The following is a 13481-nucleotide window of genomic DNA, read 5'->3' on the forward strand; positions in this document are numbered from 1 at the left end:
CATTGAGTCAGTGCACCACTATTGAAACATCTAGTTCAATCAAGGTATTTAATCACACCATTTTCTCCATCATTAACTCATTTTCTTGTTTATCAAGGGATAATATAGTTTGGAGGCCATTCGCCACTGCTGGTTTGGTGCTTGCATGGGCTGGAAAGCTTTAGCTTCTTTAGAAGATGAATGAAATCAGAGACGCGGGCAAACAATGTGTACAATTATTTGGAGGGAGCATGAAAGAGGGGATGATCAGGCGAATCCTTGATGAAACCACTTATTATTTATTTCGATGTGGTGCAGAAACACAAAAGTTGGAGATATTGCGACTGATCCTTTTTATTTATACATGATGACCCCTATTGAGGAAAGACTCATGAATGAAAGACGAGAGGCTGGTCAAAATACCTTTCAGCCGGTGATCTCAATGACCTTGACTTCTGGCTTCTTGGCCTCCTCTTCTGGCATAGTGACGATGACCACATTATTCTCCACGGCCGCCTTTACCTTCTCAAGCTTAGCATTCTCCAATAGTCAGAACTACCTTAGGAACTTGCCGTTGCTGTTCTCCACATACTGCGAGCGGTTTGTCTTCTCTTTTTGTCCCTGCTCCTTTGGCCGCTGATCTGAAGCACGCAACCTTCTGTGCCTCCACCTTGACCTCCTCCTTCTTCACCCTAAGGAGGTCTGCACAGAACACCCTAAATTCATCAGAGGAACATCGAGCCATGACATCTTAGAGACTAGGTTGTTTCTATAATTTAAACTCTACATTTTTTACAGCAGCTTGAGATATTTTATTCATGCTACTTCCATTGTCAGCAATGGCATTGCAATATGAGGGATCGACTTTGAGAAAGGTGTCAAATATTGTGATTTTAAGATAATCTTGATTTGATGTTTGGTTTAAGATCTGTTGCATTCATAGATCGGGATCTTAAAATTCTAAAACGGCTGGGTCAATTTCTTAGGCTTCACCTTCCATATCTTCACATAGATGTTCAAATCTTATTGACGGGTCATTTCCTCAACAAGTGATGCTTGTGTTAGACAATTGGGTGAAATATGACCTGGCTTGCCGCCCTTATAGCGTGTTTTTCTATTGTTTTTGAAGGATTTTCTATATTTCTTTTCCTATTTAGAGGTAAGCACAGCTATGTTCTTGAGGGTGGAGGACGAGAAGATTGGGGATCACCATCTGCGTGTGGAAAAGTAATCAAGGGAAGATTGAATCTAGGTGCATAGCAATTTGAGGTGCCCAAGGGATAGATAATTTTTTGGGATATGAAGGCGATGACGAAGGGAAAAAAGAATCTAAATGCTTGGCACTCTGATTTGCTTCTTCCATTTTTCTAACACTTTTTAGGATAACTTCATGTCATTTCCATATCTTAGTCCAGTTCTAAATGTGGAGAAGGTGAGGGGAATATCTTCTCTTAAAACAAGAGTCATCATCGGTTCATCAAATTTAGTCACATATTCTAAGATATTGTAATGACAGGAAGGATCTTCTCTTATAACACAAGTCATCATCAGTTCATCAAATTTAGTCCCAACAATTTCCTGGTTCAATTTGTTTCCATTCATCAATGAGACTATATTCTTAATTAGAAGGGCAATACTTTTTGCATAACTTAGTTTTCACTTCCTGCCATGTATTGATGGGTTTATCAAATCTACATCTAATAGACACTCCAGATTGCTCCAAAAGATTTTAGCTGGGCCACCTAACTTCTCTTCCACTGGCATAACCTTGTGGGCCTCCGACATATCTACCGATGAGAAGTAACTATTAATTTGAGATTCCCATTTCAGATATTCTTTTGGTTTACTTTAACCTTCAAAGTTGGGATATCATTTTCATATGCATATAATCATTAGTTGAGGGTTGGATTTGAATCCTTCTATGACCATTTCTATGGTTATCTAGATTCAAATTTAGACTGTCAAGGTTTCTAGGAAAATCATGGTTAGGATTCCATGTATGTTCTATGGGTAGAGGGGTCCTAACCTAATGGTTTTCAAAGAATCTAAACAATGAGTTACATCTTTGAGGTCATCCACGATCACTTTTCCCCAAGAAGAATAGACTCTTCTATGTGAGTGTTAGAATATTTTTCTTTTTATAAAAATCTAGACTTGATCAAATCTTCATGATAAGACGAAACATATAAACAAGTAAAACAAAAGTTTTTATTAAAACTAAAAAAGGAATCATGTAAGCACAATCGTTTGTTGTATAAACCAATCAAAACAGGTAAGTGAGACCTTTCAGCTCAGATACCGCTTGATGCTGGACAAACAAATGGATTTTGAGTAAATACCCAGTAATAATAATAACATATTATTTGAGGGTGATCCAAATGGGTTTTATGTTGTAGAATGGGACTGAATCCATGAGCTATTGACCTAACAAGGAAAATCTCGGCAATGAGTAAGATACACCTAATTTAATGAAACTCGAAGGTAAAAAAATGGGCAATCAAAGTTAAAAACAAATGGACTCACAAGTTCACATAGTCACTAAGAGAAAATAAAAAATTAATTTTAACCAACAACTATTTCAAAATTAAGGCTTCACAAGGTACCTTGGAAAAGGAAGACAATAGCTTGATCGTTCTAATGTTGAATTGCCTTGATTGATATTGATCTAGAGCTCCATATAAGGGAATGAAAAAGAGGAAGAAGCACGGTGTCGGAAACAGATATAATGAGAGAAATATAATTGGGTTGATCAGAAAAGATGTTATTGTGTATTGCGAGAAGGGTGGAACTGAAGTGCTGAAAGTGAGCTGTGGTCGATGATGTCAGATAGATGTGACAAAAAGTGAGAAGAGATGAAGATATGAAGAAGGAAAAAAATCAGAGGTGAGATGGCTATTATGGGGGCAGACATGGATGTGTGGTTGATGATGTCAAGGATCAAAAGTTAAGAAGATAATGGAAGAAAGGGAAAGATGAACCCACGAGGAGTTGATCGCTATAAGACACCAGATGCCACCATCTTTGCTCCAATTGCAGTTATCACCAGAGAAGAAACAAGAATTCATGATAAACTCAAGTAAAAGGTGCTCTTACAGACCAGCTAATAGCCTATTTAAAGGGAATGAAAATATGCACTTACCAAAGATGATGAAATGGTGGACGGTTTATGAGATGGTGGTGGAGAGAAAATATGGGATTGATGGTGCATGCGGAAGAAAGCCATGGAAGAAAGTTACGGGAGAGAGGTTTTGAAAGAAGTCCAATTTGACAGTTATAAAGAATAGAGGAAGAGAGGGAACGACTGATGAAAGAGAGTTGTACAACAGTTAATAACAGCAGGCGGTGGAGAGAACAAAAAAGTAGATCTAAAGATATAAAGAATAAGTGGAAGAGTAAAGTAAAACAAAGTGTCTTATTGAGGAGAGAGAATAAGAACACGCGGAGGAGAGAGAGAGGACAAAATTCAATGGAAAGAGAGAGAGAGAGAGAGAGAGAGAGAGATAGGGAGTGAGTGTGAGAGAGGGAAATACCACTTATTTACCACCATAATGCAAGATAGGGAGAGAACAATGGAGAGCCTTTGAGAAAGAGAAAGAGAGAGAGAGAGACACATAACCAAAAAGGCTAGGTTGATGGTTGGGCAGTTTTTGACTCAGATTGACAGGCACCACTTATTTTGTTAATCTCTACATCAGGAGAGTACAGATTTCATTATCCCTTCCAGCTTATCAAAGAAAGTTAGCTGCTGATAAATAAATTACATTCATCCTCCAATTTGGGAATTAGTCCTCAAAATATACCATTCACTATATATTTTTGTAACAGCAGTAGTCACAAAACATAATTCAGAAGGCAAAAAGTCATGTCCTTAACCAAACTACACTACACAGTCTTGACACACATCTATTCACATATTCTATTATCAATAAAGTATATGTACATTCATGTACAAATATTTAATTGAATAATGCCATGGTTTTTATATAGTCATCAGTTTCATTCTCGAATTCAGGTCTCAAAACTCTTCACATATGATTTTGTCAGCGAATTCATGTCCAATAATTAATTATTTCACAAACAAGTCTTTCAAAGAAAAAATCTCAAATTTTCATTCTTAAGATTTGAAACTGAAAGTTGCAAAACATATCATTTTAAACAACCAATGTCAGTATTTAGTGCCATTAAAATGATATATTAGAAATAATATCACATATTAAAAGTATAAAAGATGATATTTGTTTTAAGGTGAGATTCATCTTGTCTAGAAAGTAGAAAACACCCAAACAGTAGCTTCCTTCATCTTGTCTACTACAATATATGTTCCTTTTTAAGGGATTTGTTTGATCAATATCATTTTAGGCTAAAACAAAATATCAATACCATATTTTAAAACAATTGACATCGTGATAAGTCCAAATAAAGTGTTTAAAGCCTGTATTTTAATTTAAAATTAAAAACCAAAAACTCAGAATTTTATAATATTTTTTCCACTTAATACTCTATAAATGATATAAGGTATGTAAGGCGTCATCAACAAAGAACCAATAATTCAATTTCACAGTTTTTTTTTCTTTTTATCGAATAAATAACCAAACTAACCAAAAATATATTTTTAATATTTTATTTGATTTAATCAAATTTATATTTAAACAGAAAGTTATGAAAATGAATAAAAATATTCTATGTGGTTATCATGCATTTTATGGATTTCTATAAGACTTAGAAAGTTGGAAAACCAATTGTTGGATTCTTATAAAATTTAAAAAGTAGAAATACGAATAGTTGGATTTCTATAATATTTAGAAAGTAGGAATATGAATAGTTGGATTTCTATAATATTTAGAAAGTAGGAATAACTATAGTTGGGTTTAAAAAAAACCATATAGAAATGATAAATAATATTTTAAATATTTTCACAATTTTATCTGAAGGGTTAAACAATGGTTAATTCTAAATATTATTCTGATATATTGTTTGCTTTTGTATTGTATCTTGATGACTAAAAATTAAATAAAAATAATTATGGTTCAGGTTGATACTATGGGACACCTTTTCTTCATTAGTGAGATTGCTATAGACTCTCAGTGCCAATTAACTCACCATTGGTGTCCGCTGTTATCTGACCATACTATGCTAACACTGATTGATTGTTGTTGAGAATTTGAGTTTAATCAATAAATTTATAAACCTATACTCATAGATAATTTAATTAGATTGCCCTTATCTACACATCACCATAGCATACTTGCTAAGGGAGATATGGAAAGGGTGAAATTCTTCTCATTTTCCAAGGTTTACCATGAGAGCTCTAGACGTCATGCAATGTGTCAAGCAATGGCTATGGAGAAAGCACCATCTTGTACTACCCATTGTACAACGCTCCCCACTTACATGTGATATACTTCACAGCTAGGGGATCCTAGTGGATTTGAATTCCATCGTCACTCAACTGCAGATTGTCCATTGGCACCCACCGCCAATAGGCTTTCTAAAGGTCGATGTGTATGGTTCATCCAAAGGGAACCCAGGCCCATTAGGTGGAGCTGGTATCCTAAAAGACCACATGAGTATCATTTTTACTTTTTCATCTTTCTATGGAGTACAGACTAATATAGCAGTTGAATCTTTGACAATACATGATGGCTTGCTCCTCTACAAGGAGAAAAACCTTCATAAAATCATCCTAGTATTGGACGTATCCACGCTCCATACATGCTCATGCTCATAGTGGTGTCTCTAGAGAGTCTGGTAAAATATCATGCGATGTTTCTCACGCTTGACCATCATTCGTCATTAGTTGCACGAGGGAAACCAGACAACAGATGCCCTTGCCAACTATGTCGTATGCTCTCACAGCCCCTCTCAATACATCAGTTGGTAGAACCTTCCTCTAGCGGCTCGCAGCTACCATTGCGTTAGGAGCCTCGGCCTCCCCCTATCAGCACGCTTCGCATCCTATCAAATGTTGGCCCTCGTGCATGGTGTATTGCATGGAGAACTACACATGAGAGTGCGCAACCTCTCGTCTAACTATTGTACCCTTTGCGCACCTCCACGATGATGTCAGATGATGGCACGAGGACTCCATGCATCACCACTCTGAGGGACACGAGCATGCCATGAGTGCTTTTGCAGCCTTCTCTGGGAGCTGCACTGGTATCACCTTTGTATCTTTTTTCTTTTTTACATATTGGGCATGGGCGAGTAGGGGTCAAGCATAATTGGGACATTTACGCTCGCTTAATGCCTTTTAAGACTTGAAAACACTTCACTTACTATATAAAACTCCCTGGGTGACGTCCATGACGTGATTGGATCGGTCTACACGCACAACCCTTGGGTTGGGTAAACGTAGCACCGTGTTTTTTCCTAACAAAAAAATAATTCTTTCTACTAAATAGCACCCACTATGTATCCTTAGTGTCTCCACACTCATGGCTACGGACTGCCATACTCATGATATGAGTGAGGCTAGATATTGTTATTCTATCCGTATACTCCGATGTCCTTCTTGAGTATCCTTCAAATAGAAATATTTAAAACAAATGCTTAAAGACTTGTGATCTCTGTATTATGATCTCATCATAATTCACCAAGTCTGATCATGTATCCACATACGTGATCATAAGCATGACATGTGCACTATAATGAATATGTTCTATTAATGAACATGGAACGAGCAATGGAATATGTGATTGGCTTGCTGGCCACATATATTTCCATCATCACTTATAGTCAAAATTCTATTCCCAATATATCCCCATATAGGTCAGCAATATCATGGGGATCCCTCATTATTTACATCTAGATTTCTATTTGCTTCATTCCATTCTACATTCCACGACAAAAGATTTCAAATTGTAAACCAAATGAACATGCAATAAATACAAAAAATAAATCACATTAAATCAATGTAAATCTAAAACATTAAAATAATATCATTTTGCAGTTTTTAGAAGTTTTAGAATTTATTTCATGTTAAAATAATTTATTTCAAAATATTTTTGTAATCTAGATTATATATATATTTAAAACATGCTTTAGTAATTCTGTAGTTATTGCATTCATGGTACATGATCATCAAATTGTGGGTTCAAATCCCACCAAGCACAAAAGTGATCCATTTTCTCTCCAAAGAATTGGGCCCTACTAGCGTTAAATTGTGTGGGTCTGCCATGTGACACCAACATGTGAGCCCCACATAGGTTTAAATGCCTATGTGGATAGCCACATACTTTGCGTCACATACATGGGTGTAAGCGATTGGTTGTAGGCCCTATGTGGAGAAGCCATGTAAATTGTGGTGCGCCCTATGCCCACTGGCCACCTTGGTGAGGCCCGCCACATGAGCCACATCTGTTTGGTGCCCCCAAATGTGTAGATGGCTTAGGTTGTACCCACCAGGTGCATCTTGCTAGGTAGTACCCTCCTATTCAATTGTAGGCTATGCCGTTGGCTGATCTGGTCAAACTTGATCCATTAAAGGCAGTTCCACTCGAGCTCGGCCAGCAAGTATTGGACTGGCCTAGGTCATTGTCTGGCTAAGTCTAGCCATATAAGGCTTGCGTTGGGCTGGCCTGGCTGTTGCTGGTCAGCTAAAGAGTTGTCATTGTCTATCATGGCAAAAACAACATTCTACCTGAATTGAGGATGTGTTTTGCCACTGAAATACATTGAAAAGAATTGAATTTTTTTTCAAAACCTAATTATCAAATGAGATGTCTATATATCAGATCCCTGATTTATTTTTTCATTTAATGAGTTTTTTAATATCCTTCTTCCTCTAGGTAATCCCCATTCTGTTCCACCATGGCCGTTAAACCATCCCAATTACTTGAAAAATGGAATGGAGCCGAGGGGAGAAGCAAGGAAAAGGGGAGAGGCCTTGAACAATTCTAGTATGTATGAAATACATTCATAGCCTACTCCTATTTATACTTAGTAATATTTTTCCCTAAAACCCCCTAAACAAATAAGTATAGATTCTAATGACGACGTTCCAACATCAATGGGAGCACTTGCAGCCAACTCTTTACTCCCATGTATCAGTCTAGCTAACGACTCAAATGGCTAAGTAACATTTTTGATCCTCCAAATTAAATAACTATATCATCATTAATATTAATTGATCATTGGTCCACATAAGCCAATCGATATGTGGAGTCTCCAGCCCATAGGGTGCAAAGTGAAACATCATCGCCTAGAAGATACGAAAGAGTGTATTGGCTCACCAATAAAATTGGCCTATCATTGGTTACATTGTACGTATGGTCTCTCATCCACTTGATACTCCTAGGACTACATAAGGTATGGTCCACTGTCCCACCATTATCAGTTATATGTGTTAGTACTAATGCATTTATAAATCATTTGAGAAGTCTTCTCAGATATTCCACTACCTTGGCCAAGGACTTTGTTACATTGCCTTCCTCAAGATGTTAACTAGTATACTAAGGGTGGACGATCCTATCCTGGCCACTAAATCATTTTTATAAACTTGGTGTCACATCTAAACTAATACTACTCTAAAATCTATGATTTGGAACTCAAGTCATAATAGAAGGACAACGGTGGTCCATAAGATATGTCTACTGTATTGAGGAACTCAATTTTTGTGTTTCATTATCCTTTTTGTAAATCAAGTTTCATGCAATACTAATTTTATGTATTTCACTTAATATAGTGCATAACAAAGGTCCAACCCAATGGAGCATAGGTAATGAAATTAGTTTTTTTTGGAGAAGAGATAAAAGTATGGAAGGATAATGGTGGAAGGTTTTTTTGGGAGAAATATGGAAGGATGAGAAAAATCGAACATGTCATGAAAAAGTTTATCAATAGCTAAATATATATTTACATGTAAAGAATAATGTGGAGATTGGAAGGACGGAATGGAAGAAGATGGAGGAATAGTGGCAAATAGGGAAGTCGGGTAATGGTGAGAGAATGATGGAATTCAGAGATTTTATAATGATGGTAAAATCCAATAAAATCATAAAAAAGAAATAGGGTTCATAGTATCCATGGATGGAATTAAATGAGGAAACTGATCCAAATTCTCACACAAACTCCTTTTTTATGCTAGTCCTAGACTGGTTGATGCTGGATCTACTACCATTTTGAATCTCTGCTTGATCTTGCCTCCAAACAAGCTCAACACCAAACAATGCAAATATTGGGCCTTGAACTCTCCATTTTCTCCTGGTTGCCTATCGCTAAGAGGGAGACCAAAAAAATCCCCAAAAAGGAAGAAGAGCGACATCTTACAATTAAAGGGTATATGTTCTTTTAGATGAAGGTTGGATTTTTAATCTATTTGGGTGCCTTCAGGTGAATGGTGGATGTTAAATCTGTAAGCCATGATCATGTGTACCTCCTAATGAAATGAAATATCCCCTCAAAAAGAGGTGGCCCCCACGACCATCACTTAATGTGATCGGGTGATCACTCTAAAAGAGGAGGTATCATTTCCACTTCATTAAAAGAATAGGGTGACTCCCCTCTCTCCTTCTATAAACAAGGCATTATTCCTAGAATTTATTAATAAATAAATTAATAAACTATTAAATATAAGAAAATTGACATCTTTAATCCTTCAACAATGCCTTTTACTTTCCTATAACTACTATGACTATAATTGACTTCTAAGAAAAAGGGACTGTCTAGTCCCTTAAAAAGGTTGCATAAGTTTTCCCCTATGAGGAGGTTGAACAACCTCCCAAAAGGAGGGCCCATTTTCTTCCTCTCCTCCTCAATAATTTTCATCCTTTCTCTCGTATAGTTACGCGTAAGTCCTTGTATCTACATGAGCACAAGAAGATGCGAGAAATTCACCATTTGACTTTAGAAAAGTTGAATGGGTTTAGTTTAATAATATAGTTGAATGTTCATTAGATACTTGAACTCCATGTCTCATCAGTCTGCTACCTCTCATAGAGCTCTCCATGCCAAACATTTTTAAAATAGTATCTATGTTGATTGATCAGGATAATCCTGGCAACCTTCTCGATTTATATCTATAGATACATATTCCTAATACCTAGGTTGCTTCTGCCAAGTCTTTCATGGAGAAGTTTTTATACAGCTATGACTTTACTGATGAAAACATTCCTACATCATTTCCAATAAGTAAATCTTATCCACATATAAAATCACGAACATGATTGCACTCCCATTGGTTTTCTTGTATAAAGATGGTTCATCTTCATTCTTGATGAAATCATGAGATCTGATAGCCTCATGAAATCTGAGATTACAGCTCCTTGAATCTTGCTTCAATCCATAAATGGATCTTTGCAACTTGCATACCTTATCAGGAAATTCCTTAGATGCATAACCGTCGGGTTGTATCATATAAACTTTTTCCTCAAGGTTTCCATTAAGGAAAGCAGTCTTGATATCAATTTTACATATATCATAGTCATTGTGTGCAGCTATGGCAAAAAGAATCATGAGTGAATTTATCATGGCAACTAGCATAAAATATTTCATCATAGTCAACTCCTCTTTAATGATAACCTTTCGCAACTAATCATGCCTTGTATGTGTCAACTTGTCCATCTGCACCAATCATTTTCTTAAAGATCCACTTACACACAATAGGTACTATACCTCCAGTATGTTCAACCCAATATCATACTTTCTTTTGGTCAATAAATGGAATTTCAGAATCCATCGCTTCTTGCCTTCCATGAGAGTCAGAATCTTGAACCGCCTCATGGTATGTTAGAGGATCATTATACTTAAGATGTAGTGAATCGACTTCACCTAATTCAATATGTCCAATATAGTAATCAGGCTATCTCACTATTCTTCTTGACTAACGTGGTTCTAGTGTATTTATTTGAACATGTTTGTAAACTGAGCACTCATCTAATGAGCTAGTATTTGTTTTTTGACTAGGAATTTCTTCTAAGACTATTTTACTCCCACTATCTTCTCTTATAAGATATTCATCCTCTAGATGGCCCTCTTTGCAACAAATATTGTTTGTTCTTGAGGACAATAAAAGTAGTAGCCTCGTGCTTATTTTGGGTATCCGACAAATCTACATAGTTCAGTTCTTGATTCTAGCTTATTTGGTTCATGCCTCTTCACATAGGCTAGACATCCCCATATGTTAACGTACATAAAATTAAGTTTCCTTTCATTATGTATCTCATATGGTGTGGACCTACAGACTTTCTTGGTAACATGTCCAATAAATGCGCAATTATTTCAAGTGCATATCCCCAAAGGAATATCGGTAATTTTGAATAGCTCATCATGAATCATAATATGTCTAACAGGTGATTTTTCTTCTCTAATGAATCCCCTTCATTTGTGGAGTGTAGGGAGGCATCAGTTGAGTTAGTATACCATTATCCTTCATGAATTGTCTGAATTTTGTACTTAAGTATTCTCCTCCTTGATCTGATCAAAGAGTTTTAATATTCTTTCCAGATTTTTTCTATACTTCATTCCTAAACTCCTTGAATTTCTTAAAAGCATTGTACTTATATTTCATCAAGAAAACACATCTAAATCCAGAGAAATCATTAGTGAATGTAATGAAGTAAGAACTAGCACCTCTTGGGTAGACTGGCATAGGACCATATACATTAGAATGTATAACTTCCAAAACACCTTTATCACGCTCGTTGGTTTCCAGAGAATAGTGACTTGGATAGTTTATCCATAATGCAACATTCACAAGTTGTGTATGATTCAAAATCAAACGGACCCAAGTATGCGTCCTTATGCAACTTAAGTAATATTCCAACATGTCCAAGCCGTCAATGCAATAAGTAGGAAGTGTTCACACATTGTCTACTCTTATTAAGAGTGACATCTACTTGGAGACTATAACAATAAACCTCCATCAGATATAAACCATTGACCAAAGGTGCTAAAACAACCTATTTATTATTGAAGTAAATAGACCAACTCTTGTTCATAATGGTCATGGTGTGCCCCAGCCTATCTAAACATGAAATAGAAATAATATTCTTTATTATGCTAGGAACATAATACCAGTCTTCTAAAGATAGTAAATCTCCAAACGGAAGCTCGAGGTTCATTGCCATGGTGACACCAGTAACTCTTGCATTGTTCCCCATCTACAGCTCCATCTTGCCTTTGCTCATCTTTCTTCTACTTGTCAACACCTGCAAATCAATGCAGATATGAGAAGCACATCTAAAATCCCATACCCATGATGCAGAATCTCTATAAGACAAGTATCTATCACAAAGATACCTAGATCATCGTGATGCTTCTTTGGAGCTATCTCATTGAGGTACTTCTTGCAGCTCCTCTTCTAGTAACCCTTTATTCCAAAGTGGAAGCATATGCCTTTTTTTCCGTTGTCCTTCTTTGTTGATGGTGCTTTCACTTAATTATTTACTCATCTTTCTTTTAGAATGTAATTTATTTTCTCTTCTTGTTAGTCCGGCCAACAAAAGTACTTGTGGCTTGTCCTTTTAAAGGTTCCCCTCATCGGTGGTAAGTATGTTGAGCAGCTCTGGTAAAGTGGTATGAAGTTTGTTCATGTTAAAATTAACAATGAACTTGGAGAATGAGAGTTGCTTGGATTGGAGAATAGGTCTGTGCTCATTTTAATAGGGAGTCCAACTCCCAGCAACGCCAACCTCTCTATCCATTCAACCATCTTTAGTACATGACTTCGTACCGTGGATGACCCACCCATGCGAGCCCTAAATAAACTCATTGATACATCATACCTTTAAGTCCTACTCTATTCAGCAAATAACTCCATCAAATGAAGCATCATAGCTTTTAGCTCCATATCTTCATTTCCCTCTACAACTCATTGCAATAAAAGGTAGCATGTAGCATTGAACTACTATGGAATCATATTTCCACTTCTCATACTCCAGTATCTTCCCATCATTTGCATCTGATGCAAGTTTTCTTGGGCCATCACTCTGTAGGACATATGCTATGTGATCAGACTTTGAGAAGAATCTTCATGTTTCTGAGCAAGTCAATAAAGTTTGAGTCGGTCAAACAGTTGGCATCCATTATTCCACTTATTGAATTTCTCGATGATATCTTTTGCATGCATGAGATATTTTTCTAATGAATCATTAATTCAATCAGATCCAAAATTAATTGAAATATTTAGCTCCCACTAATTTGTGTCAATCCATACCACCCTCATAGGTGCAGAAGTGGCGATAACTATCTCCTAGCGAGTATTGAATTTTCAACGTATATATTATGACCTGAAGTACATTCCATCGATCATAATAAATATAACTAAGCACCCATCTCATGGGACTTGCAACTGGTTGCAATTTTTTATCTTGATTTGGTCCCCGACACTCATCCTGCCAGGAGTATGCCCCACCAACTGCTGAGTTTGGTTTGAGTTATACCCTCGTTACTTGATGAGAATATATTTGCATTTAATTATGGAGTACGCTCCACCAAACTACACAATTCCTCTAGCCTATCCTTGTGTCACACATTAGTTCCTTAGCCCCTCCTTGCAAAATAAG

At 36.5% G+C, this 13481-nt stretch overlaps 1 protein-coding gene across 1 annotated transcript; it reads right to left on the minus strand.

The window, feature by feature from the left end:
• Nucleotides 1-405: 405 nt before the first annotated feature.
• Nucleotides 406-724, minus strand: LOC144715887 (16.9 kDa class I heat shock protein 3-like). The gene is made up of 2 exons (XM_078590892.1): nucleotides 539-724; nucleotides 406-495 (listed from the first exon to the last, which is right to left on the minus strand). Exons 1-2 carry the CDS (start codon nucleotides 722-724, stop codon nucleotides 406-408), a joined length of 276 nt encoding a protein of 91 aa, XP_078447018.1.
• Nucleotides 725-13481: the final 12757 nt, after the last annotated feature.

The sequence above is a fragment of the Wolffia australiana genome, chromosome 19, assembly GCF_029677425.1.
Source record: "Wolffia australiana isolate 7733 chromosome 19, ASM2967742v1".
NCBI lineage: Eukaryota > Viridiplantae > Streptophyta > Magnoliopsida > Alismatales > Araceae > Wolffia > Wolffia australiana.